At 55.5% G+C, this 27,937-nt stretch overlaps 4 protein-coding genes across 5 annotated transcripts; 2 read left to right on the top strand and 2 right to left on the bottom strand.

Annotated features, from left to right (window-relative positions):
- The first annotated feature begins 108 nt into the window (after nucleotides 1-108).
- NFKBIB (NFKB inhibitor beta) lies at nucleotides 109-8,042 on the top strand. 2 transcript variants are annotated; one of them, XM_060651048.2, is made up of 6 exons: nucleotides 109-378; nucleotides 5,311-5,416; nucleotides 5,703-5,829; nucleotides 6,711-6,799; nucleotides 6,889-7,149; nucleotides 7,893-8,042. In XM_060651048.2, the coding sequence occupies exons 1-6, from the start codon at nucleotides 200-202 to the stop codon at nucleotides 7,986-7,988; spliced, it is 858 nt and encodes a 285-aa protein (XP_060507031.1). In that variant the 5' UTR covers nucleotides 109-199; the 3' UTR covers nucleotides 7,989-8,042. The 2 variants fall into 2 exon arrangements, with proteins under 2 accessions (XP_060507031.1, XP_060507030.1); XM_060651047.2 differs by having other exon boundaries at nucleotides 110-378; nucleotides 5,496-5,829.
- Nucleotides 8,043-8,095: 53 nt separating this feature from the next.
- CCER2 (coiled-coil glutamate rich protein 2) lies at nucleotides 8,096-12,319 on the bottom strand. The gene is made up of 5 exons (XM_060651052.3): nucleotides 10,467-12,319; nucleotides 10,190-10,230; nucleotides 9,948-10,035; nucleotides 9,078-9,619; nucleotides 8,096-8,433 (listed from the first exon to the last, which is right to left on the bottom strand). Exons 1-5 carry the CDS (start codon nucleotides 10,540-10,542, stop codon nucleotides 8,344-8,346), a joined length of 837 nt encoding a protein of 278 aa, XP_060507035.3. The 5' UTR covers nucleotides 10,543-12,319; the 3' UTR covers nucleotides 8,096-8,343.
- Nucleotides 12,320-12,762: 443 nt separating this feature from the next.
- SARS2 (seryl-tRNA synthetase 2, mitochondrial) lies at nucleotides 12,763-22,451 on the bottom strand. The gene is made up of 16 exons (XM_060651041.3): nucleotides 22,106-22,451; nucleotides 19,378-19,473; nucleotides 18,223-18,252; nucleotides 17,549-17,689; nucleotides 17,412-17,466; nucleotides 16,862-16,925; nucleotides 16,542-16,647; nucleotides 15,829-15,876; nucleotides 15,509-15,617; nucleotides 15,146-15,191; nucleotides 14,702-14,789; nucleotides 14,508-14,617; nucleotides 13,694-13,787; nucleotides 13,511-13,603; nucleotides 13,325-13,390; nucleotides 12,763-13,238 (listed from the first exon to the last, which is right to left on the bottom strand). Exons 1-16 carry the CDS (start codon nucleotides 22,370-22,372, stop codon nucleotides 13,095-13,097), a joined length of 1,557 nt encoding a protein of 518 aa, XP_060507024.1. The 5' UTR covers nucleotides 22,373-22,451; the 3' UTR covers nucleotides 12,763-13,094.
- Nucleotides 22,452-22,546: 95 nt separating this feature from the next.
- On the top strand, nucleotides 22,547-27,111 carry MRPS12 (mitochondrial ribosomal protein S12). Its single transcript, XM_060651053.3, has 3 exons — nucleotides 22,547-22,661; nucleotides 22,960-23,027; nucleotides 26,420-27,111. The coding sequence occupies exons 2-3, from the start codon at nucleotides 22,979-22,981 to the stop codon at nucleotides 26,788-26,790; spliced, it is 420 nt and encodes a 139-aa protein (XP_060507036.3). The 5' UTR covers nucleotides 22,547-22,661; nucleotides 22,960-22,978; the 3' UTR covers nucleotides 26,791-27,111.
- Nucleotides 27,112-27,937: the final 826 nt, after the last annotated feature.

Genomic DNA, 27,937 nt, shown 5'->3' with positions numbered 1-27,937 from the left:
GTAGAGAGTCGCGGTCCATCTGAATACTCTGATTGGTCATGGTGTGGTAAGGGGGCGGGGCGCGTACTCTTTACCTCACTCTGATTGGATAGGTCAGGGGGAGTGTTGGGGAATTCCCCGCAGGGCGGAAGCGCCAGGACTTCAGGCAGAGCTTAGTTATAGGCGGGCGGCCGCTGGGACCCCTGAGGCGTCGGGGGCTATGGCGGGGGTCGCGTGCTTGGGGAAAGTTGCGGAGGCCGACGAATGGTGCGACAGTGGACTGGGCTCTCTGGGTCCGGACGCAGCAGCCCCCGGAGGACCGGGGCTGGGCGCCGAGCTGGGCCCGGGTCTGTCGTGGGCGCCCCTCGTCTTCGGCTACGTCACTGAGGATGGGGACACGTGAGTGAACCTTAGGCTGCCAAACCGGGCCCAAGGATCCGACGTCTGATTCCTTATTAGTCTCTGAACCCGTCTTCCTAACCTTTCACTCCTAAGTCTAACTTGTGATGCTTGACTTTCTGATCCCTAACCGCCAAGCCCTCACCTCAGTAAAAGCAATTTACTGTCCAACTTTGATCTTAGCGCCTTAATTTCTGATCTTCCTTTCTTGAACTCTGGTTCATAGAGAGCTCCACATCCCTATCCATTGATCTCAAAACTCTATTGATCTTCCTGACCTTATTCCTGAGACCTTTGTTAGAGCTGTAGTTCAGACAGCCCCCCCTCCTGACCTCCTACCTCCAAATATGATCTTTGATCCTTAGCTCCTGCTTTATGAGCCTGGGACTTAGATTTCCAAAATTAATACTTGGCCTTGACTCCAAGATTCTACCTTCTGAGCACTGATCTTAAAATCTTACATTCAAAGAGAAAACGTAAGCTCCATTATAGCAGGGTTCACGTGTGAAATATTTATTGAACACTACCAGGTTCCAGGGCCTGTTTTAGGTGCTGTGATAAGGCAGTGAAGAAAACAGACAAAAGCTTAAACCCTTGTGGAGTTTGCGTTCCAAGGGTGGGTATATCGATAGGACAGATGGACTGACAGGAAGACAGGAAGGAAGCGGGGAGGGAAAAAAGGAGAAAGAAGGAAAGAAAGGGTCAGAGAAGGAAAGAAAGACACAAAGTGAGAATGAGCGAAAGAGAGAGGAAAGGAAGAAAGACAGAAAAATGAAAAACAATATAAAAGAAAGGCAGGGAAATGGTACGTCTGAAGGTAGTAAGGTATTTGGGAAAAAATAAAGCAGGAAAATGAGACCAGTGAATTATTTGGGGGGGGGGGGACTCCATGTAGAAGGGACAATGGTTGTAAAGGCCCCTGTGACGGATTGTACTGGGTTTTTTGTTCATTGTGTTCACTCTTCTGTCCTCAGTGACCGAACAGTGCTTGACCCATAATACGCACTCAGGAAATAGTGATCTTTTTGGAGAACCAGCTTAGGTTTCATTAATTTTCTTTATTGGATTTTTGCTTTCTATTTCATTGATCTCTGTTCTGACTTTCATTCTTGCCCTTCTTTTGCTTACTTTGGGTTTAATTTGTTCTTTTTCTTTTTTTTTTTTTTTTTTTGTTTCTTAAGGTGGCAGCTGAGCTTATCCATTTGAGACCTTTCTTTTCTAATATAGGTGTTTCATGCTATAAATTTCCCATAGTACTGCTTTAGCAGTCTCACAAATTCTGATATACTGTGTTTTCATTTTCATTTAATTCAATATACTTTCTAATTTCTCTTTTGATTTCTTCTTTGGCCAGTGGATTATTTAGAAGTATGTTATATAGTTTCAAGGTATTTGGAAGGTCTTCCAAATGTCCCTTTTTAAATTGATTTTTAAAAAAGTTTTATTTATTTAAGTAATCTCTACACCCCATGTGGGGCTTGAACTCATGACCCCAGGATCAGGAGTCACATGATCTTCTGACTGAGCCAGCCAGGTGCCCTTTTTTTTTTTTTAATTGCTTTTCAATTTAATTCCATTGTAGACTGAGAACATACTTTATGTGACTTGAATCCTCTTAAACTTATTGAGAATTGTTTTATGGTGGAGAACATTATATGTGCACTTGAAAAGAATGGATATTCTGTTGTTGGGTGCAGTGTTCTCTATTTTTTTAAAAAAACTTTTTAATGTTTATTTATTTTTGAGAGAGAGACAGAGACAGAGAGAGTGCCAGCAGGGGAGGAGCAGAGAGAGAGGGAGATACAGAATCCAAAGCAGGCTCCAGGCTCCGAGCTGTCAGCACAGTGCCCGACGCGGGGCTCGAACCCAAGAGCCATGAGATCATGACCCGAGCTGAAGTTGGATGCTTAACCGACTAAAATTTTTAAGTAATCTCTACTCCCAACGTGCGGCTCAAACTGACAACCTAGAACTCACAACCATGCTTTATTGACTGAGCCAGCCAGGCCCTCTGGCTTTACTAACTTTCTCTTTGTTCTGTTATTTAAATGGTTGGCCAACTGTGGCCTCCAGGCAAAATCTGGCCAGCCATCTGCTTTCGTAAGGCTGTGAGCTAAGAATGGTTTTTACATTTTCAATGGTTGAAAAAAATCAGAAGAGAAGAATAATAGTTTGCCGCAAGTGAAAGTTACGTGAAATTCACATTTCAGACTGCACAAAGAAAGTTATGTTGGAATACAGCCATGCGGGGTCATTTATATACTGCCAGTGGCTGCTTTTGTATCACAAGGGCAGAGCTGAGTAGGTTAAAAGAGACACGGTAGGATCCACAAAGCCTAAAATCTTTAACTGGCCTTTATAGAAAAAGTTTGCTGACTTCTGCTTTTTTTGGCTTATATGTCATATCACATACGGTAAAAGATGAAAGAACTTCAGAAGAGAATATATTTCCATTTGTCCCCTCCTGGCCTCCACGTTATTGTTGCCATACATTCTATTTACACGTGTGTCCTAAACTCCCCCATACTTTGTTAGTATTTTTGTTTAAACACTCAACTATTTTTCCAAATTACCTTCTGAAGAGCCTTACAGTAACAAGAGAAAAAAAATCTTCCATATTGACCCACATAGTTACTATTTTCAGTTTTCGTTATTCTTTTCTGTAAGTTCGTATTGTGGTCTGATGTCATTTTCCTTTTGCTCGCAGATTTCCTTTAATGTTGCTTTGGCGATATGGGTCTGCTGCTGATGAGTTTTCTCGGCGTCATTATTTTGTCTTCGTGTTTGAAAGACGTTTTCGCTGGGTTAAAGAATTCTGGGTTGACTGTCTGAATACTTGAAAATGGTGCTCCATTGTGTTCCCTTGCCTTATTTTTATTTTTCTGTACTTAAAGTAGTTTTGTCTCTGGCTCGTGTGAAATTTTTGTTTTCATCATTGGTTTTGAACAGGACTTTTATGTTGGGCCTTTGCATAGTTTTGGTTTTTTTTGTTTTTTGTTTTTTGTTTTTTTCAGTATTTCTTGTTCTTGGGAGTCATTGAGCTTCTTGGATCTGTGGATTTGGAAAATTAAATTAAGTGTCTGACTTCGGCTCAGGTCACGATCTCGCAGTTTCTGAGTTCAAGTCCCGCAACCAGCTCGGTGCTAACAGCTCAGAGCCTGGAGCCGGCTTTGGATTCTGTGTCTCCGTCTCTCTCCACCCCTACCTGCTCGCAGTCTGTCTCTTTCTCTCTCTTTCAAAAATAAATAAACGTTAAAAAAAAATGTTCTCTTGTGTTTCATTAAGAATAGCTCTTATTGTGAAGTCTTCAAGTTTGCTAATCTTTTTTTCCTGCGGTGTTTAATCTGCTACTAATCCCATCCAGTGTATTTTTCATTTCAGATGCTATAGTTTTTATCACTAGGAGTTTGGTTTGAGTCTTTTTTTTTTTTTTTTAATCATCCATGTCTCTACTTAACTTTTTGAATGTTTGAGATTCACTTATAATGAACTCTTTTAATGTTTTTGTTCGTTAATTCCAACATCTGGGTCATTTCTGGGTCAATTTCAACTGATTGATCGTTCTCATTATGGATCATGTTTTCCTGCTTATTTGCCTACCTGGTAATCTTTGATTAGATGCCAAATATTGTGAATTTTACCTTGTTAGGCCAGCAAGTTGTGGATTCCTATAAATATTGTTGAGTGTTGTTTTGGGATGCAGTTAAACTACTTGTAAGCAATTCGGGCTATCTGGGTGGCTTAGTTGGTTGAGTGTCTGACTTCTGCTCAGGTCACGATCTCACGGTTAGTGAGTTTGAGCCCCACATCGGGCTCGGTACTGATAGCTTAGAGCCTGGAGCCTGCTTGGGATTCTGTGTCTCCCTCTCTCTCTCTGCCCCCCTTCCTTACTTGCCTTCTGTCTGTCTGTCTCTCTCTCTCAAAAGTAGATAAACATTAAAAAAAAAAAAAAAAAACAACCAACTACCTGTAAGCGGATTGATCCTTTGGGGTTTTGCTTTTATGATTTGTTGGGTGGGTCCTGAGCAGCCCTCATCTAGGGCTTATTATTCCCCACAACTGAGGTAAGAACCTTCCAGAGTATTCTACCCAAGGTCCTTGGGTTTTTCCTAGTCTGATTGGTGGGAACAGGCATTATTCCTGGTCTCCTGTGAGCAATGGGCATGTTTCCCTAATCTTTTTGGATGGTTTCTTCACACCCCTGCGTTAATCAGCACTCTCCCAAATACTCGAGAGGCCCCTCTGTAGACCCCCCAGGGTCTCTCCCTGTTCAGCCCTCTCCTCTTGGGTTCTCTGTCCTCTGACTCTAGCTGCCTGCCTTCCCCAGCCTCCACTCCTTCTTGCCTCGTATGCAACCTGCCAGGCCCCTCTCTGTGCGGTGTCTACTCTCAAGACGGTAAACTTGGCAATCAGTTGAAGGGCTCACCTCATTTTGTTTCCTCTTTAGGAATCATGGTCATTCATTGCATGAGGACTAGTATCTGGAAAACTGTTGCTTCCTATACCATAGTTTGTCAGATTTTTTTGATTGATTCAGACGGGAGGGAAATCTGGTCCCTGTTATTTCGTCTTGGGAGGCAGTAGAAGTCCTACTTAATACACACCTATTAGGGGCGCCTGGGTGGCTCAGTCGGTTGAGCATCCGACTTCAGCTCAGGTCATGAACTCGCGGTTCGTGGGTTCGAGCCCCGCACCGGGCTCCACGCCCACAGTGCGGAAGCTTGCTTGGGATTCTCTCTCTCTCCCTCTCTGCCCTTCCCCCACTCTCACTTTTTCTCTCTCTCTCTCTCAAAGTAAATAAATAAACTTAACACATTTTTAAAAACCAAAGCACTGATTAAACAAATATGCTGACTTAACTGACCTGACCCTCCTAGATTCCTGACAGTTGGTTCCAGACTTCTATGCTCTGCTCCCTGTTTTTGTCTTCAGGGCATTGCACTTGGCGGTGATTCATCAGCATGAGCCCTTCCTGGATTTCCTCCTAGGCTTCGCGGCTGGCACCGAGTATCTGGACTTACAGAATGACCTGGGCCAGGTGAGCCCCCCGGGGACAGTTTAGGGCTTGGGACTGGGTTCTCCGTGCACCCCCTGATCCCTGCCCTCTGCTCCCGCAGACAGCCCTTCACCTGGCAGCCATCCTGGGGGAGGCCTCCACAGTGGAGAAGTTGTACGCGGCGGGTGCCGGGTTGCGTGTGGCGGAGCGCGGGGGCCACACGGCACTGCACCTGGCCTGTCGCATGAGGGCACACGCCTGCGCCCGTGTGCTACTCCAGCCCCGTCCCCGGTGCGCCAGGGGAGCCCCCAACACCTACCTCGCTCAGGGCCCCGACCGCACCTCTGACGCCGACCGCCTGCCTGTCGCCTCGTACCCCGACCCCGACTCGGAGAAGGAAGATGACGAGAGCGAGGAGGATTGGAAGCTGCAGCTGGAGGCTGAAAACTATGAGGGTGAGGGGTTCTCAGGCACCGGGCAGGGCTCGGGCTCCCAGGCGGAGCGAGAATTCCTGGCTCTGGGCTCGGTTCTCCTGACTCAAGACCCAGCCCCTTGGGGAATAATACCGAGGCTTCAGGTGCCCAGGCATTGGGAACGGTCCCCAGTCGAGCCCCAGATTACTGAGACTTGGTCATGTGGAACTCGGCACCCGGACCACGTGGGGCCAGACCTGTCACCCACAGGCCTGGAGCCACTAAGATCCAGTTCTTGGGTCCAGCTTGCCCAGCCTGAAGGCACAGCTCCCACCCTCTCACCAGCCACAGGTTCCAGCCCGCTCGGGACGAGGGAACTCAAGGCCCAGGTTCCCAGAGGTTGACACTGGGTTCAAGGACAGCCCTCAGCCAGGCCTCATGAGAAAAAAGGCATCTGAGTCTCGGCTCCCCCACCTCTAAGCCCGACTGCCTGGACCTAAGCCCCTTCCACAAAGGGACTGAGATCACCCAGGACCCCGTGTCTAGGACCCACTTCACCTTCTAAGGTTGCAGGCCCTTCAACTACTCGGGACCCAGGAATTTGGGGTCCAGGCCCTTTGTGAAGTAAAGACCAGAGACTCGGTCTCCTGGTCCCAAGATCCAGGCCTCCTGTCCAAAGCCCCCAGGCTCTTCATCCATAAGCCCCAGACATGCCACAAGCCGGGCATTGGCACCCCCAGTAAGTTCCAGACCACCGAGACGTAGGCATTTGGGCTGCAGAAGCCTCTTTGACATACCCAGGAAATCAGGAGCTGTACCCCAAACTCAGTCTCCTCAGGCCACAAAGCCGTCCCCTGGGACCTTGGCATTTGAGGCCCAGGCCCCTCACCCCCATCGTCCGACACCTGTCGCCCTGTCCACAGGCCATACCCCGCTTCACGTGGCCGTCATCCACAAAGATGCAGAGATGGTCCGGCTGCTCCGGGAGGCTGGAGCTGACCTCAACAAACCGGTGAGCTGCCCTGGGGAGAGGATGTGGCAGGGAGGCTTGGCCCCCAGAGTGGGGCAGGGCCTCCCTGACCCCTCTGTTGCGCCTCGCAGGAGCCCACGTGCGGCCGGAGCCCCCTGCACTTGGCAGTGGAGGCCCAAGCAGCCGACGTGCTGGAGCTTCTCCTGAGGGCAGGGGCCGACCCTGCCGCCCGCATGTACGGTGGCCGCACCCCACTGGGTAGTGCCACGCTCCGGCCCAACCCCATCCTCGCCCGCCTTCTCCGTGCACATGGAGCCGCTGAGCCCGAGGACGAGGACGACAGACCCGGCCCCTGCAGCAGCAGTAGCGACAGTGACAGCGGGGACGAGGGCGTGAGTGGGGGGGCAAGACTGGGCGGCCCGGCCGGGGGGTCAGGGTAAACGGGCAGGCGGGAAGGGGGAGAAGAGACATTAGGCAGCACGTTGAGACTGACCTCGGGCTGCTGTGATTCGAGAACTCGGGCGGCTGTGCGGGGAGACCTGGGCAGGGGTGGTGGGGAGCACGCGGGTAGTGGTGGTGGGGAACCGAAGGCAAGGGCAGAGGTGGAACTCGGGCAGAGTTAGAGAAAAGACCTCGATCGTGGTGACTGGTAATGGTACTGGTTGGCAATGGTGGCTGACAGCGTAGGGAGTGATCTCACAGGGCAGGAGTCGGAGAACTCAGGCTCCGGGAAGCACTGATTCCAACCCTGGCGGCAGTGGGGAGAGACCTCCGGTGAGGAGGTTGCGTTGGAGAACCCAGGTGGCAGAGACCCCACTCTGGGCAGGGACGATGTTGGGGGGGGCGGCGAGGAATCTGGGTAGAGGCAGAGGGAGGGGGCGGAGGAGGGAGACCCCAGTGGCTATGGCCCTAAGTACTGGCAGAGCAGTGGGGCCGGAGCCCAGGCAGTGGTGGTGGGAGAACACAGGTGACCTTGAACGTGGTGTGTGGAAAACTAAGAGCAGGGAAGTTGAAGGATGACTGGGCGAGCTGGGGCTTCGAGACAAGACCCAGCTGTCGGGGTGGGTGGAAGCAGCTGGACAGCAGGCGGGGTGACAGCCGCCTGAGCCCCTGTGCCTGCCCCCTTTGTCCCCAGGATGAATACGACGACATCGTGGTCCACAGTGGCCGCAGCCAAAACCGGCTACCTCCCACCCCAGCCTCGAAACCTCTCCCTGATGACCCCGTCTGACCTCATTGTTAATAGGATTTCCAATTTAATAAAATCCCAGTTCTGACAACCAGAGACCGTTCCCGGGTCCCCGTCTGTCTAACATCAAGTGCCACACGAGCCTTAGCGGTTTTCTTTGTGCTTTATTCACTCGGCAGGGTTGGAGTGGGTTACATGGGTGGCCGGGTGTTTCCAGAGTCGGTTGGAGCCCAGCCCCTCTACCCAGCTCAGACTCGGCCCCTCGGGCCTGGTCGCGTGGCACACCTGTCCCCCCATTCCTGCAGGCTGGGGAACGGAGTGGGGTGTTAGGCGAGCTTTGGGGGTCAACAGTCATAAGCCATAGGGTGTGTCAGGAAGGAGGACGCGAGGTCGGGGGTCATCCCTCCCTCCTGATCTCCTCCCCCAGAAGCTCCGTTGCCTTCTTTAGCTCATCTCGCACGTGCTCCAGCCGCACCGTGTCATGCTCCTGGGGGGATCAGAAACGGGTTGATCAGCACACCCACCTTCAAGGGCAGGCCCCCCTCAGGAGTCACCCATGAATGTGGGCCATGTCGGTTTGCATGCCGGCAGCCGGCAGCGGTCCTCTGGTCCCCACGGACCGCGGTGGTGACCGCAGTGGAAGAGTTAGACCGGCCGACGTGGCCAGCGAGGCAGTCTGCGTGGACCGCCACGGCCAACGACAGCAGGTGTGGCTAGTAAAGGGGCCCTGACCCATTTGTGAGGTGCTGGCCGGTTAGGCTGCTGCCGCCAGTCACGGGGACGTCTTTCTTTCCACGGCCCAGCGGTGGTGTCCACCTGTGGTCCAGTGAACCGAGCACGGCAGCCACTTTTCACGTGGCCAGACTGCGCGTTACTGACTACGGTGGCGGCTCACTCGGACGCCTCCGCGCGATTCTGGTGGCCATCTTGGTTACTGTACTCTTGGTGTGGAAGCCATCTTGGCCAAGCAGGGGCCTTGCTCGGATGTCGCTGCCTAGTCCTGGTGTCCGTTCCGGTCACCATGGTCCATTTGCGGTGGACAGTGGCCGTGTACAGCCCAACTGGTACCCATTTGGTAGTCGATTCCACGGGCCGTTTGGCCTACCCCGCTTGCCCGTGGCCTCCACTCACCTCCCTCTCAGAAGCCTCTTCCTTCTCCTCCTGCTTGGGCCCGGCTTCTGGCTGGCGGAGGCGGTGGTGATGCGGCGAGTCCTCGTGCCTTTCTCCTCCACCCGCCTCGGCCCCCTGCCACAGGCCGTGGCCCGCGCCCAGCACCTGCACACCCTTCTCCTCGGCCTCAAACTGGGCTGTTTCCTCGTCACTGGCCTGCTCTGCCACTCGCTTGTGGGGCCGCCCTCCACCCTCTGGGCGCCGCTTCCACGGGCCTTCGAAGGGTTCCATGGGCCCCCTCTTCTTCCTCTCCTCCTCCTCCTCCTCCTCCTCCTCCTCCCGCTCCTGCTCCTCCTCCTCCTCCTGGTGGAGCCGGCTATGGAGCTGCTCGCGGATGGTCTGTTCCCGCACCTCAGACTTGTGGGCCCTCTCGGCTGCCTCTTCCTCATCCCTCGCTTCCTGGCTGGACCTCATCTTCCCAGCCTCTTGCTTCTTGAAATCCCCAACCAGCAGGCCTTTCTCTTTGGTGGACACACAGCCGTAGGGCTCTGTCTCACACATCTCTGGTGGAAAGAGAGAGGATGCTCTCTGTGCAGCAGAATCGGGAACCGGACCTGGAGGAGTTCTGGGGCCTGCCCGAGGCCCCACAGGGGGGCTGCCCAAAACCGGGAGAGGAGGGTCAGGTCTGGGGGATGTTCTCTGCCCTCATCCCGTGCCTCTGCAGGGACCCCCCAGGGTGGGGCTGGAGGCCGGACGGGACACCGGGTGTGCCGTGCCAGCCCAGGCAAGGGGGCCCTGGGATGAGACCACCTTTCCTCCAGGCAGCCCCGGCCGGAACCCCGGGGTGGGGTGGGGGCTCCCAAGAGGCTCTGGGGCCTGGGCCCTCCTTACCTTTGTGGAGGAGAGCTGTGCAGGGGCTTCTCTGGGGCTGGCCCAGCGTCAGCACTTCTGTGACCACTTCTGCCAGACAGCGGGTCAGCTGGGCGTGAAGGGTCAGAGGGGAGGTTGAGGGTAGGGCAGACGGGAGGAATGAGAGCAGTGGGAAGTTTGGGAGGGAGAGGATCATGGAGGCCGGTCAGGGAGGGCCAGGGTCTGGGGAAGATGAGGCAGGGCAAGGGGTCTGCACTCCTCACCTCTTCCTTGGAGGGTCTTGGCGCCAAGGGAGCAGCGGTGGCTGTGGAGGAAGGAGGTGGGTGCTGGTACCCTCGGTACCCCGCGGGCACTGTCCTCGGTGCTGATCCACGGTCCCCTCCCCAGCCTACCTGCCAGGTGCACCGTCCCTACCTGGAAGCTCAGCCCGTGAAGTCTCTAGTCCAACCCCAATGGGTGCACCGTTCCCGCCCCCCGCACCCCTAGTCCCTGGTCCCTGAGCTGGCCGCAGAGGTGCCCTCTCCAGTTCCTGGCACTCACCGGCCCCCGGCAGCAGCGCCAGAAGCAGGGGCAGCGGCAGCAACAGCAGCACGGAGGCGGGCCCGCGGCTCTGCATGGTGGGGCGTCGGGACCAGGGTGCTCGGCGCCGCGCGGGACGGCGCGGCAGCTCCTTATAACCCGCGCCAGTGGCCCCGCGGGGGAGGAAGTGACGTCATCACCGCCCCTTCCCCGCCCGCGCCAGGGTGACAGCTGCCGGGCGGCCACCTGCCCGAGACCCTCAATTATTCATGGAGACCCACGTCCCGCACCCGCTCCTCTTCCAGCTAATGGTCCCGGAGCGTCAGCATGGAGGGAGGGTGCTTCCCCCAGAGAGACACGGTCTGTTGAGCTTAAGGCTGCACGGGGAGGGCGACCTGAGTTCGAATCCAGCGGCAGCCATTCACAGATAGACCTCAGGCAACTCCTTCCCTTCTTTGGCCTTTTCCTCATCTGGAGATTTGGGGGTCCTAAACCTACTTCCGCAGAGGTGGTGGCTGGGCTCCGCCTGAATCCCAGCTCCACCACGGCCAGCTGTGCAGCCTGGGGAAACTGCCAGACCTCTCTAGGATTGGTTTTATGCTTTGTGAGACAGGGCGGGTGGCCACCTGCCCCACAGGTGAGGGGTAAATACATAACGGGTGCGTAAGGTCACTTAGACAGTGTCTGGCCCTGGGAACTACACCCGTCCCAGCACCCTCAGTCCAGTAGCTTTTATTGAGCACCTACTATATGCCCCACCCTCTCAGAAAGCCCGGGTGACAGCAGTGAACAAGCAGGCAAACTTCCCCGTCCTCTTGGGCCGACATTTGAGAAGAGGAAGACACAACACTCAACTCTGCGCCTATAAGGAAGGAGGAAATGACCGCAGACTCCTGCATCACACAGCGCGAGTGGCTTTTCCTTTGGCCGGCCAGGGAAGTCCTCTCTGAGGAGGTGATATGTGGGCTAAGGCCTGAGTCATAAAATGGAGGCAATCACACAAGACTGAGGGGAAGAGTAGCCACAGAAGGGACTAGCCAGCGCAAAGGTCGGAGTCAAGAATGAGTCTGCAGACTGGGGCGCCTGGGCGGCTCAGTCAGTTAAGTGTCTGACTTCAGCTCAGGTCATGATCTCGTGGTTTGGGAGTTTGAGCCTCACATCAGGCTCTGTGCTGACAGCTCAGAGCCTGGAGCCTGCTTCCGATTCTGTGTCTCCCTCTCTCTCCCTGTTCCCCCACGCTCACATTGTCTCTCTCTCTCTCAAAAATAAATAAAGATTAAAAAAAAAAAAAAAGAGTCTGCAGAGTTAGGACAGCAAGACCAGAGCACGAGAGAGAGGAGGTGGGTTGAAACGGAAGGCAGGGGGCAGACCACGTGGGGCTCTGTGGATCACGGGGACAGCTCTGTCCTTTCCCCTGAGATGGAGCTACATGAGGGCTCCAAGCGGTGGAGGGATGTGACCAGACACAGGTGTCCGCAGGGTCGCTCTGGCTGCGTGGGGGCAGAGGAGCGAGGAGATGGTGGAGGGGCTGTCGTGACTCTCCAGATGGGGAGAAAACAGTGGACAGGACCGGGGAGGGACCAGGGAGGGACCGGGGAGGAAGAGAGTAAGGGCGGATTCTGGTAATGGTTTGGAGAAGGAGCCGCCAGGGTCTGACCTACGTGGGCACGAGGGGAGCAGAGAGTGACCGAAGGGCTGTGGCCTGAAGAACTGGGAAGGCAGTTCCATGTACCAAGACAGGCACAGCGAGGGGAAGAGTGAGTTCTGCTTCGTGGAGTTTGTGCTGCCTACTGGACCCCACCCCCCCCAGCCCCCTGCAGTGGAGATGGGGGAGTGAGGTTGAAACTGGGGTCAGGGGCGCCTGGGTGGCTCAGTCGGTTGAGCGGCCGACTTCGGCTCAGGTCATGATCTCGCGGTCCATGAGTTCGAGCCCCGCGTCGGGCTCTGTGCTGACAGCTCAGAGACTGGAGCCTGCTTCAGATTCTGTGTCTCCCTCTCTCTGACCCTCCCTCATTCATGCTCTCTCTCTGTCTCAAAAATAAATAAACATTAAAAAAAAAAAAAAAAAAAAAAAAAAAAGAAACTGGGGTCAGTGCAAGGTGCCCCTCGTCCTAGAGCAAGGGAGAGGCCTCGCACCCTCTCAGTTCCTGAGGTGGCCCCCAAGTTGCCCTCCGTGTGCTCTGGGGGCTGCTGGACATTCTTGGCCATGGTCCCTGTGGCCACAGACCCTATGATGGTTTAGTACCTCTGACCAACTGCCCAGCACCCCCGCAGGTCAGCCAGGGTCATGTCCCTTGCTCACAGATCCACAAAGGCCTTGGTTCTGACCATTTATTGGGGACTTTTCTGCTAAGTACTGGGGGAGGGAAGAAGGAAGGACGTTTGGAGGCCTCTTCCTCTCCTTCCCCCATCCCTACAGCTTTTAAATCCCCAGGCGTCCTGCTTTCCGGAGCAGGCTGGGACCACCAGTGACAACAGGGTCACCGGCTGATTCTGAGGAAGTACGGAAGTAGGAAAGGGGCCCGGGCACGGAGCCGGTGTGAGGAATGCAGATGTCAGGATGGGCTTAGGAAAACGGGTCCCAGGTCTCCAGGGTCCCCTGAGCTCCAGGAAGCGGCAACAGCCCTGCTGACCGATGAGGGTGCGCTCTCAGCTCGAAGCGGGCCGGCCCGGGAGCCTGGGCTTCTGGGGCTGGTTGGGGCCGATGTACTGGAGAGGCATGTGGGTGGGGGCCGTGATCCGATCGGTGCCAAGGTAGGGCTGGAGGGCAGGGGGCACGAGGACCGAGCCGTCCTGGGGACAGAGCAGGCCTCAGGATGCTGCCACTGACCCGGGCCTCCACCCTCGGCCTCCCTGGGTGGGATCCTTCCACCGCTCACCTCCCGCTGGTTGCTCTCCAGGAGGGCGATGAGCAGGCGAGGGACGGCACAGGCTGTGGCGTTCACCTGGGGGAGAGGCGTGCTCGCATCCGCGACGACCTCTCCTGCCCCGGAGAGGCCGAGGGGGTGTGGGCCTCAGGGAGTGGAGGCTCTCGGGAGGCTGGGCAAGGGGGGGCGGGCGCTTACTGTGTGGGCAAACTGCAGCTCCCCGGCCTCCTTCTGGAACATGATGTGCAGCCGGCGGCTCTGGAAGTCCGTGCAGTTGGAAGCACTGGTGACCTGGGTGCGGGGAGGGGTGGGCTGAGAGGATCACCTGTGGGGGGTCCGGTCCCGGTCCCCCACTGCGTCCCCACCGCGGCGGGGGCTCACCTCGCCAAAGCGGCCGCGGCCCGGCATCCAGGCCTCGATATCGAACTTGCGGTAGGCGGGGAGGCCCAGTTCCTGGGTGGGCATGTCCAGGACGCTGCGGCGGAAGAGAAAGTTGTGGCGAAGGTCAGTGAGAGGCAAGAGGTGGCGGCAGTGGTGGAGGAGGAGGGGGAGGAGGAAGAAGGCACGGGGGGGGGGGGGGGGGGAGGGTGATGGAAGAGAAGATAGCCAAAAAAGAGGAAAATGGAAGCGAAAAAGGAGGCGGAGCTGGTGGCGACGAGGGCACAGAGGCGAGGCACGGGGCAGTGGAGAAGGCGGAAGGGGAACGGATGGGGGGGGGGGGAGGACGGGGAGGAGAGTGGGCACGTGGCCACTCTCGGCACCCTGGGTCTATAACGGGTCACCGAGAGGAAAAGCCCACATCGCCCGGCCTCTCTGGAAGCCAGGTGTGACGCATAGGACGGGAGGGCGTGGGGCCACCCACCAGGTCCTGCCTGAAAGGGAAGGGGGCGCCCCCGCCCTCCCCGCCGAGCCCAGGCAGTGAGGAGCCCCTTGGGGTGAAGTGCCGATGACCGAGAGATGGGAGCCACGAGAGGGAAGGGGCCCGGGTCCCCATCCCCGGGGCGCCCTGTGCCACTCAGACTGCTGTCACCGTCCTATGGTCCCACATGGGACGTTACAGACTGACAGATACATATCCCGCGTGTATTCCTGACACGGGGCAAGGGGGCGGAGGGAGAGGAGGTGATGAGGGCGTGTAAGGTGGGAGCACCTAGCCAGCCTATCCCTCCTCCCTCACCCCCACCCTTCTCCGCACCGGAAGTGCAGGCCCAGCTCCGTCAAGATCTCCATCTGCAGGGACAGGAACTCCTCCAGCAGCTGTGAGCTCTGCTCCAGCCCAGGGCCTGTCACCCCGAACATCTCCACCTGGGGCAGTGCAGCGGGCACAGGAGTCAGAAGGCCCCCGGCCACCGGAGTGAGCCCTCCTCCCCAGGTCGCGGCTACACCAACCTTGGTGAAATGATGCACTCGATACAGTCCCCGTGGCTCCTTCCCTGTGTCTGTCTCAGCCCGGTAGCAGGTACTGGAACAAACCATCCTGGGTGGGGGATGGGGGTGGGGTGGGCAGGGGAAGTAGAGTCAGGGAGGGGAGAGGGAATGTCACAGTGGGGGACAAGATCTAAAGGAACCGGACATCGGGGCGCCTGGGTGGCTTAGTTGGCTAAGCGTCCGACTTCAGCTCAGGACACGATTTCGCGGTCTGTGAGTTCAAGCCCCGCGTCGGGCTCTGGGCTGACCGCTCAGAGCCTGGAGCCTGTTTCGGATTCTGTGTCTCCCTCTCTCTCTCTGACCCTCCCCCGTTCATGCTCTGTCTCTCTCTGTCTCAAAATTAAATAAACGTTAAAAAAAAATTAAAAAATAAATAAATAAATAAATAAAGGAACTGGACATCACCTGATTGGCAGGTCCCTGAAGGCCACGGAATGGTCCATGAAGTAGCCTGGGAGGAGAGAGGAAGAGAATGTGTCAGCCAGGATGGGTCACCACCATCCACAGGAAATCTCTGTGACAATTAGAAAAGGTGTCCTCTCTCGTAGACACGACCTCCTGTCAGGGCATGGGGCTGGATCCTCACTGTACTGTTGTGCAGTTAACAACCTACACAACTGTACAGGCTGGCCGTGGGGGTCACTGAGACATCCTAGGCAGGCAGCTGTCACCCCCAGGATGCTCCTGGTTATCCCCCTACAATCCCTCCTGCTCTGAGGACACTGGAGGTATCTTCACCCCTGCTGCTGCCCCCAGGCAGGTGCTTACCAGCGAGCCCCACCTCTGCTGTCCCAGCCAGGTTGAGGTCTTCGAAGCGGGATGGGTCGATATTGTAAATTTGGGACGGGTTGGCATTTGGTGTCATCCCACAGCCTTCCTGGGGAGGAGGCCAAGCCACACAGGTCAGGGGACAGATAACCTCAGCCTCCTTTTGCAGGAACAAGCCCCGCTCCTCCCCAGGAAGCACCTGGAGCTGCCCACCCTCAACCCAGTCCCAGGGCCGTCTCTGCAGGGGAGACAGGCTGTTCTTCACGCCTGGGGTCCCCGGAACAGGGCCTGGCACGCAGCTGGGTGCGGGGGGCACTCACAAACACAGCTCCCCGGAGAAGGTCTGGCACTGTCATGGGAGTGAAGCCCTGTGAACGGGAAGGGGGCGGGGTGAGGGCACGGCCAGGACCCCCACCAGACCAGAGACACTGCAGAGTGGGCCAGTGACTCCCGCTTGTCCTTCAAAACCCATTCCGCCTCAGAGGAGATTGAGGGAGGCTTCAGCTGGCTTGGAGCCAGTAGGCTTGGAGCTGGCTTCGGGACCCTGGTGTCCCTGCCGCCGGGGCCCTCTCTGTCGGTGCTTTGCGGTTTCCTCTCACTGCATCCCACACAGGGTAGCGGGAGGTGTAGTTAGAGCCTTCTGTGGCTCCCCAGTGCCCTCAGGAAATGGCCTGGGGCCACGGTCAACAGCCCTTGCCTTCAGCCCCCGCCAACCCCTCCCATTCCAGCAACACCTCCTTTACACTACGGCAGGTGGTGAGGTCCCAGGCACAGGCCCTAGGGCCGGCTCCAAGCAGCAGCCGTGAGATCTTGGGCTAGTTACGCCCTCTCCGGGCCTTAATTTCTCCATCCCTGAAGTGGGGATAAGAGCATCTACCTCATAACGTTGCTATAAGAATTAAAGTGTCGGTAATACACGTAAAGCTCTGAAATAATGGCTGGAGCACAGGGAACGCCCTCCTCCCCGTCTTGAGCCCTCTGAGTCACTGTCGACGTCACCCCCTCCAGGCAGCCCTCCCATCCCGACCCATACCCGCTGGATGAGCTTGTTGAGGGTGAAGTTGACCAGGCCGTGCTGCAGGAGGGCCCCAGCCCCACGGAGATAATAGGAGCGGTGGCCGGACACGTGGGACAGGCGCCTGGGAGACAGACGGGCAGACAGGCGGGTGTGTGTGCGCCGGGGCTGGTGGGGGAAGAGGGGGACCCGAGCACCCTGAGGCAGAAGCCAGGTGCCAGGCGGGGGACCGGGCATCAAACATTCATGCGGGGTGAGGCCCGGGCGGCTCCACACCTGGTGCCGAGCCAGCTGCTGGGGCGGGGAGGGCAGAGGGGGCGCGAGCGGGCGGAGCTCACTTCTGCCGGATGATGTCAAGTTTCTCCGCGATTTCCAGGTGGCCCCGGGGTTGGAAGGAGAATGCTGGATCCGGATGAGAAGGAGTGGAATAAGGAGTCGGGAGAGAGACACAGAACAGGGACACAGACAGGATGAGAGAGCCGGCAGGAGGGAGCGGCAGTAAGAGGGAGTGAGGGAGACAGAGGGAAAGGGAGAGGGGAGAGAGAAGAGAGAGAGAGAGAGAGAGGGCAGCGGAGGCGGGACTGGCAAAGGGAGAGATGGCGAGAGACGCGGAGCCGAGGTGGAAAAGGAGAGAGAAGGGAAAGGGAAGAGAACATTAGGAGGAGGTGAGAAAGAGGTGGGTGGGTACAGAGAATCAGAGCCAGAGAGAGAGAGAGAGAGAGAGACACCGGAGTCAGGGAGGAAAACCCAAGGGAAACAGCCAAAGCGAGCCAGGGACGGACTGCCATACACACACAGGGCAGAAGGCAGGAGGAGGGGAGCACCGGCCACGTCCCACACCCCAGGGACACCACCCAGCCTCGGCTCCGGGCCTGGGGGCTGGCCCACCTGGCTTGTCTCCGACCACGTGGAGCACCCGGGCCTGGCTCTCGTCCCCGACGGGCTGCAGGGACACAGCGGGAGTCACGGGGAGGGTGGTCCCGGGCGGGCCCCTGGGCTCCCCCGCCACCCAGCACCGCGCTCACCACATCCGGGTGGGTCTGGTTGGGCAGCCTCAGCGCCCGCAGGTAGAACTCCTCTTCAAGCTGAGTCTCCTTGGGGTACAGGACCATGAGCTGCTCGCGGATCTCTCGGCCGTGGGCCCGCAGACTCTGATACTGGGGGTCCTGGGCAGGGGGACAAGCCGGGTCAGTCCAGGAGAGGGCGGGGGGGGGTCCCTCAACCAGTCTGACCTTGGGCCTTGCCGGCACAACCCCTGTGGTCGGCACCCACTCTCTCTTTGGCCCAACATCCTGAATTTCTGTTTGGGAAATTCCCTCACCTCACCTCACCACCACATGGCAAGTCCAGGGGGCCGTGACTCAGCCCTGGCCTACCAGAACATTCTAATGCCTGGGCCACAGCGACTGGCTCGAAGACAGGCACGCGACCCGAGCCCCAGGACCAGGGGTGCAGCGATCAGGGAAGCGGTCCCCTTCGGGCCCCACCCCGCCTCCCCTTTCTCTAAGGGCAGAAAGCCGGTCTGGGAACAAAGGGGGAACTAGAACCAGATAGAAGCCAGCCTCTTAGGTTTCAGGAACCAATAGATTCACTTGGATCAATAATCCTGTTTGTTGTCTTCGGTCACAAGGTAGGAATCACGACCCCCGTGGCACCTGCCCACTCCCCCCGGGGGCAGGACACCGGCCCTCGGGACTACCTGCTGCACTTGAGTGTTGTCCCGGTTGACCTGGTAGAAGAGAGATGGAGGGGGTGATCAGGTTCGTGAAGCTGGGGCCGGGGAGGAGGGAAGAAAGGAGGGGTGAAAGGTCAAACAGGGCCGGGTGGGGTGGGGTGAGTTCCTTGCTCTGTGGGTGCCTGGCTGGACAGACCTTCCTCCCCTCCGTGCCTCAGTTTCTCAGTAAAGCCGGGAGGAGGCAAGATAATGGAAGAGTAGCCACACCCGCAGCTCTGTTCATCGAGCCCGTCCCTGCTCTCACACGGCTCTCACGCGGTCCTATTTCTTCACAACCTGCTCCGTGAAGTTGGCATCGGCGTGCTTCCCGTTTCGTAGATAAGAAAATCGAGGCTAGGAGCGGTAAAGCTGGTGAACCTGAACCTTCCTCGAGCCAGAGCGGCAGGCGGAATCAGGCAGACCCGGGTCTGAATGTCGGGTGCCTACCCGCTCCGTGTCCCTTGGGCAAATCTCTTTCCTGCTCCGAGCCTCGGTATTCCCACCTGTGAAATGGGATAACGGGACCTCCCCAGCAGGGCTGCTGAATGGCTTCCCCGAGCAGATGAGTTGGCGCTCATGGAACGTGAGCTGTGACCAATTTTGCTGTGGTCACTGGCTGCCTGCCTGTGATGCACGTAGTCTGGGGCCTGGCACTTACATAGGAGGGTCACTGGGAGGTGTAACTAGTTTTGCAGTCGGCCTTCGAGCGGACTGGCGAAAAGCAGCCCGGGTGCCTGGGTGCGAATCCTGCCTCACCCACTTTCCGGCTGCGACGCTCAGGCACATGCTAACCTCTTGGGAGCCTGGTTGTAAATTGGGTTTGTATTGTTCCTGTCTCACAGAGTTGGGAGGGTTCAGAGGAGGAAAGCATCTAGAACAGTGCCTGGCACACAGTGATTGCTATATAAACAGCTGCTATTATTTTTATGATTACTCTTTTCAGCCCCCTGAGGCAGATGCTCTTGGCTGTCTAGCCCAAGACTACTCAAGCCACAGAAGTCCTGTTTTCTGACTCTGGCAGTCATGTGAAGAGACACGGTACTACGCGGCCATCCTGGGCTGTGAGCGGGGAAACTGAGGTCAAATCAACATAGTGAAGCCTCACCCACCTAGGACCCCCTCCCTTCCCCTGCCGCTCACCATCAGGGCCCGTACTGCCTCAGCCACGGCCCCCTTCTCTTCCTCCAGACTCCGGATCTGCTCCCGCAGCTGCCTCAGCTCCTGCCATGCTGAGATCTGGGGGAGGACACAGGAGGGAAAGGGGTGAAGGGGCCACTGTCTCCTGCCCCTTCTCGCTGGAGCCTCCCCCTGCTGGCCACCTGGAGCCCAGCAGCCAGGCTCTCCTCGTTCCCTTCTGTACTAGGCTTCCTGATGTAAAGCACACGGCTGCCCAGACGTAAGACACATTTCCCAGCCTCCTCTGCAGCTACTTGTGCTCACGTGTCCAAGATCAACCAATGGACGTGAGTGGAAGGGGAGAGTGTGACTCTTGGGTCACCTCCTTGAAGACAAGCCCCCATGCTGGGCTTTCTCTCACTCCCCTTGGACTGGATGACAGGCTCTGAAGCACAGCCAAACCGAACAGCATCCTAAGGGACACGGAGCAGGAGGGTGAAAGGACCCAGGCGCTGAGGGGCACAGAGCTGAGGCCCCGCCAGCACTCCCCTCTGAGTGTCAGAGAAGAGAGAGGCAGCCTCTGTCCTATGGGGCTGCCGCGCTCAACCCTCCAACAAAGCAGGCTCAGCTCTGGGTCACGGGCACACCTACTGCCGTGAGGTCCCTCTGTGAGCCCGCAGCCCTGGGCAAACCCCTCTGTCCTCTCTGGCTGCAGTTTTCCCTCTGATAAAATGGTGCAAACAGCACTGTCCTACCTCCCCGGGGCTGGCAACTGGGAGGGGGCGCAGGCCATAAGGTGGTTTGCTGCCCACTGGGTGGCTCTCCCGGATGTCCCCTGGACACTCACTATGTGCAAAAGTAACTCTAGGAAAAACATCCCCCTCCCGAATCTGCTCCTCCTCCAGGGACAGCCCCACAAACTCCCATCCCCGGCCGCAGGACCCTGAGCCTCCTGCCGGATGCCACCCCAGCCCTGTGGCCAGGTTCCGTGTCCCAACGTTTCTGCCTCCTGAACGTCCATCGCGTCTGTCCTGCTCCCATCCCCTGACTCCTGCCCCTCTCTGCTCCAGATCCTGTCATCTGCCACGAGGACCGCTGTGCTATCCTCCCAGCCTTCAGGCTCACCTCCTCCAATCCAGCCAGAGCTCTTACACAATCCCATTCCTGCCTGGAGGCACCCATGGCCCCCCAGTGCCCCTAGGAACAATTCACGTGCCTTGTTATTGCCCATAAAGCCACATGCCATTTTCCTCTTCACATTTCATGCCCTAAAGAAGTGTTTCTCGGGCTTTGGGATGTGATCCATTAGCGGGTTATAAATAATTCAAGACTGCTAAACCAGCACTTTAAGAAATTGTGGTAAAATACAAAGTTTAGCATTTTATGGGGCACCTGGGTGAATCAGTCGGTTAAGTGCCCGACTCTTGGTTTCAGCTCAGGTCATGATCTTATAGTTTGTGGGTTCAAGCTCTACATCGGGCTCTGTGCTAACAGGGCGGAGGCTGCTTGGGATTCTGCCTCTCTCCTGCTCACTCTCTCTCAAAATAAATAAATAAACGTTTAAAAAAATACATAAAGTTGGGCACCGGGGTGGCTCAGTCGGTTGAGCGTCCCACTTCAGCTCAGGACATGATCTTGCAGTTAGTGAGTTCAAGCCCCACGAACTCTGTGCTGACAACTCAGAGCCTGGAGCCTGCTTCCGATTCTGGGTCTCCCGCTCTCTCTGCCCCTCCCCTGCTCATGCTCTGTCTCTCTCCCAAAACTAAATAAACATAAAAAAATTTTAAAAATACATAAAGTGTAGCATTTCAACCATTTTTAAGAGTACAGTTCAACGGCACTAATGTGCAGCCATCCCCACCGTCCATCTCCAGAACTTTATCTTCACAAACTGAAATGCTATACCCATTAAACACTATCTCCCTGTTCCCCTCTCCCCAGCCCCTGGCAACCGTCACTCTATTTCCTGTCTCTGTGCATTTGACCACTCTAGGTACCTGGCGTGAATGGAATTATCCGGCTTTTGTCTTTTTGTGACCGCCTTAGTTCACTTAGCGTCATGTCCTCAAGGTTCATTCATGTTCTAGCATGTGTCAGAATTTCCTTCCCTTTGGAAGGCTGGATCATATCCCACTGTGTGTACCGTAGGCCATTTTATCTATTCGTCCGTCAGTGGGCACTTGGGTTGCTCCCAAGGTCTAGTAATAATGGTGACTGCTTCTTGTTCCCTGGCATGTAGTATTATATTATTCACCACCTCATTATCAAAGCCTGGGACATAGTAGATGCTCCCTAAGCAGCTGTTCGGCAGAACCATTAATTAAATAATTATTTAAGTGCTTGCTACCTGTGGGGCAGGTGCGGGGTTCTTACTCTCCAGAGGCAACCCCCTCTCCACCCTCGTCTAATTCACATCCCTGTCCCTCAATTTCGTCCCCCTCCCCTATTTTCTTTTGTGGTCTTCAGGAAGCCTGGCAGGAGGCTGGAGCACAGAGAACATCGGCACGTAGTTAAGTTCCTAAGCGCAAAGTAGGTACTCAGTACGCTTTACGGAACAGGCGCATGGTGGGTGGGTACACAGTAGGGCCCTAGCACTCCGTGGATAACTGGCACATCTATGGGTGCCAAGCACAACATACTGGCTAAACTTGGGAAGAAACGGAAATTCCTGCAGTAGTTTCGCCCCCTGCTGGACAGTATCTCGCAAGCCCCGTTCCGCCCCGCAGCTGACGGCCGGCGCAAGCGCACTCACGATCGCGGGCAGGTCTTCGGGACGCAGCTCCCCCTTGCGGAGCTGCAGGGCGCGCGCGGCCTCTTCCGGGCATGCGCACAGAGGTTCCATGTCCAGATGAGGGAGCGCGCTGTAGCCCTCGCGCGCGTGCTCGTACAGGAGGTTCCGGTCTCGTCTCTCCGTGGCAAAAGTTCTTTTTGGGCTATGGCTGCAGATGCAGCCTCTCCGGCAACGAAGACCCCGACCAGCCACCAAAGGCCACAAGCGCCGCGCCATGGACGCCGCCATCTTGGACAGGGGACAAGGAGTCACGCACCCTTCGTCCCGCCCCCTCCGCGTTTAGACCAATTGCAAAGCAGCCGTCCTGCCAATCAGACCCTGGATGGGGTGAGCGCCTCTCGAGCCTCAAATACAGTTCGATGAGAAAAATCGACTGTGATTGACTCTGTCGTTGACCAATCGTCATCTGTGCCCCGCCCCTTCAGCGTACACGGGAGGCAGAACCAGCCAATCCCTGCCGGGGTGACCTCCGGAAGGGGCAAGAGGCAGATTCAGCGTGCCTGCGGACCCTGCAAGGGTCGGTGAAGTTGATGGAAATCATTGGATTCTACCAGTCTCCCCGGCCCTCTCCTCAGTTTATCTTCTGCTTCTGTGTGCGGGGGGCGGGAGAGGTTGTTGGGTGCCCACTCAGAGCGAAACTAGATTTACCGAGGGAATTTCTGTCAGCAACGTGTGGGGTTGCGGTTAGATCGTCAAGGAAATTCCTTGGATTTAATCAGAAGGCTCTGAGGACGTGGTGGGCAGAATTTGGGCCCTTGTCCGGCTACGGCCACTTTTCCCTTTTTCCTTCCTGATGCTCATATCCCCTCACACAGGGACCCTGCAGGCGGTGGGATGTCCTGGTCCGGTCTTCTCCGTGGCCTCAACACGTCCCTAAATTATGGTAAGTTAGGGGCTTGAGCTGCAGAGACGCAGCAGGATAAGGGCTATCCCCGCCGGGACTTGTGTGCCTCTGCCGCAGCCCCGGGGGAATCAGGGGTTAAATTAGGGATGGATGGATACACGGTGGGTTTTAGCAGAGCTCGGGCTGCGGGGGCAAGAGGTGGGAAGTGGTTGCCTTGGGGGCCGCTATGCGTCGTCAGGGGGCATCAGGAGTTTGGGTCAGTTATTGATTTCTTCAGCAGGTACTTATTAAATTCCGTGGGTGAGACATCCAAGCAAAGTGCTTGACTCGTTCATTCAGCTGATATGTATTTTTTTTTAATTTTTAATTTTTTTAAAGTTTGAATCCAAGTTAGTTAACATATAGTGTAATAATGATGTCAGGAGTGGAATTTAGTGATTTATTACTTACATACAACACCCAGTACTCATCCCAACAAGTGCCCTCCTTAATGCCCCTCCCCCCCATTTAGCCCATCCTCCCCACCCTACACCCCCTCCAGCAGCCCTGAGTTCTCTGTATTTAAGGGTCTCTTATAGTTTGTCTCGCTTTCTGTTTTTATCTTAGTTTTGCTTCCCTTCTTCTATCGTCATATGTTTTGTTTCTTATATTCCACGTATGAGTGAAATCATATGATGTTTGTCTTTTTGTGGCTGACTTATTTTGCTTAGCATAACACACTCTAGTTCCATCCATGTTGTCGCAAATGGCAAGATTCCGTTCTTTTTGATCGCTGAGTAATATTTCATTGTGTGTATGTGTATATACCACATCTTTTTAAAAAATTTTTCTTTAATGTTTATTTTTGAGAGAGCATGACTGGGGGGTGGGGGGGGGCGGGGAGACACCGAATCTGAAGCAGGCTCCAGATTCTGAGCTGTCAGTCAGCACAGAGCCCGAGATGGGGCTCGAACTCAAAAACCAAGAGATCATGACCTGAGCTGAAGTTGGACACTTAACCGACAGAGCCACCCAGGTGCCCCTTCTTTATCCATTCATCAGTCGATGGACATTTGGGCTCTTTCCATACTTTGGCTATTGTCGATAGCGTGGCTATAAACATTGGGGGGCATGTGCCCCTTCGAATCAGCGTTTATGTATCCTTTGCATAAATACCTAGTAGTGCAATTACTGGGTCATAGGGTAGTTCTATTTTTAATTTTTTGAGGAACCTCCATACTGTTTTCCAGAGTGGCTGCACCAATTTGCATTCCTTGATGATGAGCATCTTCTCATTGTATCTGTTGGCCATCTGGATGTCTTCTTTGGAGAAGTGTCTATTCGTGACTTTTGCCCATTTCTTCACTGTATTGTCTTTTGGGTGTTGAGTTTGATAAGTTCTTTATAGATTTTGGATACTAACCCTTCATCTGATGTGTCATTTGCAAATATCTTCTCCCATTCTGTCGGTTGCCTTTTAGTTTTGCTGATTGTTTCCTTCGCTGTGCAGAAGCTTCTTATCTTGATGAAGTCCCAATAGTTCATTTTTGCTTTTGTTTCCCTTACCACTGGAGACATGTCAAGTAAGAAGTTGCTGTGACCAAGGTCAAAGACGTTGTTGCCTGTTTTCTCCTCTAGGATTTTGATGGTTCCTTTCATACGTTTAGGTCTTTCACCCATTTTGAATTTATTTTCGTGTGTGGTCTAAGAAAGTGGTCCAGGTTCATTCTTCTGTATGTTGCTGTCCAGTTTTTCCAGCACCATTTCCTGAAGAGACTGTCTTTTTTCCATTGGATATTCTTTCCTGCTTTGTCAAAGACTAGTTGGTCATCCGTTTGTGGGTCCATTTCTGGGTTCTCTAGTCTGTTCCATTGATCTAAGTGTCTGTTTTTGTGCCAGTACCATACTGTCTTGATGATTACAGTTTTGTAATACAGCTTGAAGTCCGGGATTGTGATGCCTCCTGCTTTGGTTTTCTTTTTCAACATTACTTTGGCCATTCGAGGTCTTTTGTGGGTCCATACAAATTTTAAGATCGTTTGGGGTGCCTGGATGGCTCAGTCTGTTAAGCGTCCAACCGGCTCAGGTCATGATCTCCCCCTTCTGAGTTCGAGTCCCGTGTGGGGCTCTGTGCTGACAGCTCAGAGCCTGGAGCCTGCTTCGGATTCTGTGTCTCCCTCTCGCTCTGCCCCTCCCCTGCTCTCACTGTGTCTCTCTCAAAAATAAATAAACATTAAAAAAAAATAATACAAAGAAAATTTTAAGATTGTTCTAGCTCTGTGAAGAATGCTGGTGTTATTTCGATAGGGATTGCATCGAATATGTAGATTGCTTTGGGTAGTATCGACATTTTAACAATATTCGTTCTCCCAAGCTGACTCGATATGTGTCTCTCGTGGCAGCCTTTACACACCATACTCAGGAGGGAGATTCGATCATGGTGTTTGTGATACAGTGAGGCCACTGAGCGGCAGTCTTACTCAAGGGCACGCCACTAGGAAGAGACTCCTAGGAACGTCTCAGCCCCTTTGAGGATTCTGCTGTAATGTGAGACACAGAACATGAGCCAGGGCCTTCCCTGGATGTGGAGGGAGCATAAAGTTTGTGTGTGAAATGAGTGTGCCAGGGAGGAGGAGGGACACCTCCCGGAAACACCCCACTGGGTTGCTGTGGGGCGGGCACAAGTTAATACAGGTACGATGCATAGAACAGTACATGACATGGTGTGAATCTGTTTGCTTTTTTTTTTTTTTAATCTTCATTTATTTTTGAGAGAGAGACAGAGCATGAGCAGGGGCAGGGCAGAGAGAGAGGGAGACACCGAATCCGAAGCAGGCTCCAGGCTCCAGAGCCCGACTCAGGGCTCCAACCCATCAACCCACAAGATCATGACCTGAGCTCAAGTCAGACGCCCCACAGACTGAGCCACCCAGGCGCCCCTGAGTCTGATTGTGTTTGTTACTGTTTTTTTTTTGTTTTGTTTTGTTTTTTTAACGTTTTATTATTTATTTTTGAGACAGAGAGAGACAGAGCATGAACGGGGGAGGGGCAGAGAGAGAGGGAGACACAGAATCGGAAGCAGGCTCCAGGCTCCGAGCCATCAGCCCAGAGCCTGACGCGGGGCTCGAACTCACGGACCGCGAGATCGTGACCTGAGTCCAAGTCGGACGCTCATCCGACTGAGCCACCCAGGCGCCCTTGTTACTGTTTTTAAACAGCATTAAAGTCAGTATCTTCCTTGCGAATAAAATGAGTTAATTCACGTTAAACGTTTAAGATAGAACCTGACCTGTGGCGGTTGCTCAGAAAACGTTATTGCTAATATTAGCAACCACCTCTGGACGTAAACAAATCCATCCTTGTAAGGTGCTCGCAACAGGGCCTAGAAGTCTTACGCGTTGCCTTCATTGGGATGATAACCCCCCTGCGCCCTCCCGGTTGTGTGTCTCCAGGCCTAGCCCTGGTCCTGCAGCTCGGGGCCGCCCGCCCCATGGCCACCCTGAACCAGATGCACCGCCGGGGGCTTCCGAAGCGGCCGCCTGCCCCTCCGGGCCCCACGGAGGGCCGGCCGCAGCTGAAGGGCGTGGTTCTGCGCACGTTCATCCGGAAGCCCAAGAAACCCAACTCGGCCAATCGCAAATGCTGCCGCGTGCGGCTCAGCACCGGCCGAGAGGCCGTGTGCTTCATCCCCGGAGAGGGCCACAGCCTGCAGGAGCACCACGTCGTGCTCGTGAAGGGCGGCCGCACCCAGGACCTGCCCGGCGTGAAGCTCACCATCGTGCGCGGCAAGTACGACTGTGGCCACGTGCAGAAGAAGAAGTGACCGCCAGGGCCGCCGGCGGCCGGGGCTTCCCCCAGAACGAGAACCTTCCTCTCCGGGTGCCTGTGGAGTCCTTGGGAAGCTATCCCAGCCCTGGAAGCACCTGGTCCTTGATTCAAATCCCGGCCTCGCCTCTTCCATCTGGAACGCTGCTTGCCTGTGGGGGTTCTGGGTGTGAATTGGGAAGAGGCACCCCCTGGCCACACCCTTGCCTTCCCGGTAGAGCGGTGGCTCCGGGGGGCCTCTTCTGTTGGGATAAGGCCCTGGCTCTGTACTGCCATCTGCTGGGGAGGAATGGCAATAAAAAACGCCCCTACCCCCATGGTTGTGATGTGAACCCTCCTGCACGGTATTTACCCTCTGCGTGGTATTAGCCTGTGACATCCCCCGTGGGCCTCGATTTCCTCCGGAAAATAGCTCCACTCACATATCCCCCTTCTTGGTATAAATTCAATGCTCTAAGTGCATAACACATGCTCCCCTACTTTAAGCTGCTGGTAGGCAGCGCTGGGTCCACCCTGTGCCCTTCCCCGCAGGCCCAGGATCTGTGCAAAGAGAGCCCGGCCCTCGAGCTTCCCCATCTGTGGAAGGGGCATTGAAAGGATTGGTCGGGATGCGCTGCTGCCCACATGGGAGCTGCTCTCCTAGGTTATTTTCAGACTCAACACCCACCTGGATCGGAATCCTGCCTCTCCCTCCTTGTTCTGTGACTTCGCGCTGTTCCTGCGCTGGGCCTCAGTTTCCTCCCTCAGGAAGTGGCACCGGGAGTGATACTGACCTCACCTGATCACGCGCTTGACCATGTTCGACTTAAAGATTTGGGAGTCGTCCTTCTCACGGCTCTGTGCGAGTCCTGCCTTCCCTGCTTACTGCCCAGGTGACCTTGGGCAGGTCATGTAAGCTCTGAGCCTGTTTCCTCCTGGACTAAAGAACAGGGCCTGCATGGAGCTTAGCATACCTCCTGAAGTTCTCACGGCTGGAAATATCCCACAAGGCCTCTTAGGATCAGGGCTGGGGGCAGACGGGGCATTGACTACAGACAATGGTCCCCCATCACTTCACGTTTCGCACCAATTTTATGGAGCCAGTTTGTTGGCTGTGCCCAGCCGGGGAGATGGCAGGAGACACGAGGGGAGGCTGCCAGGAGCGC

The sequence above is a fragment of the Panthera onca genome, chromosome E2 (assembly GCF_046562875.1).
Source record: "Panthera onca isolate mPanOnc1 chromosome E2, mPanOnc1 haplotype 2, whole genome shotgun sequence".
NCBI classification, from domain to species: domain Eukaryota; kingdom Metazoa; phylum Chordata; class Mammalia; order Carnivora; family Felidae; genus Panthera; species Panthera onca.
The sequence above is the reverse complement of the archived record's forward strand: the minus strand, read 5'-3'. Positions and strand labels throughout refer to the sequence as shown.

Excerpts from the sequence above, each read along its gene's own strand:
- CCER2 (XM_060651052.3), bottom strand. The coding sequence starts at position 10,542 with ATGCAGAGCCGCGGGCCCGCCTCCGTGCTGCTGTTGCTGCCGCTGCCC. Across the intron at positions 9,620-9,947 it reads CACAGCTCTCCTCCACAAAG|AGATGTGTGAGACAGAGCCC; the intron begins GTAAGGAGGGCC and ends TCTTTCCACCAG. Across the intron at positions 8,434-9,077 it reads AAGAGGCTTCTGAGAGGGAG|GAGCATGACACGGTGCGGCT; the intron begins GTGAGTGGAGGC and ends TGATCCCCCCAG.
- NFKBIB (XM_060651047.2), top strand. The coding sequence starts at position 200 with ATGGCGGGGGTCGCGTGCTTGGGGAAAGTTGCGGAGGCCGACGAATGG. Across the intron at positions 5,417-5,495 it reads TACAGAATGACCTGGGCCAG|ACAGCCCTTCACCTGGCAGC; the intron begins GTGAGCCCCCCG and ends CTGCTCCCGCAG. Across the intron at positions 7,150-7,892 it reads GTGACAGCGGGGACGAGGGC|GATGAATACGACGACATCGT; the intron begins GTGAGTGGGGGG and ends CTTTGTCCCCAG.
- MRPS12 (XM_060651053.3), top strand. The coding sequence starts at position 22,979 with ATGTCCTGGTCCGGTCTTCTCCGTGGCCTCAACACGTCCCTAAATTAT. Across the intron at positions 23,028-26,419 it reads CAACACGTCCCTAAATTATG|GCCTAGCCCTGGTCCTGCAG; the intron begins GTAAGTTAGGGG and ends GTGTGTCTCCAG.
- SARS2 (XM_060651041.3), bottom strand. The coding sequence starts at position 22,372 with ATGGCGGCGTCCATGGCGCGGCGCTTGTGGCCTTTGGTGGCTGGTCGG. Across the intron at positions 14,790-15,145 it reads TTCAGGGACCTGCCAATCAG|GATGGTTTGTTCCAGTACCT; the intron begins GTGATGTCCAGT and ends TCCCCCACCCAG. Across the intron at positions 13,391-13,510 it reads AGCTGCAGTTTGCCCACACA|GTGAACGCCACAGCCTGTGC; the intron begins GTAAGCGCCCGC and ends CCTCTCCCCCAG.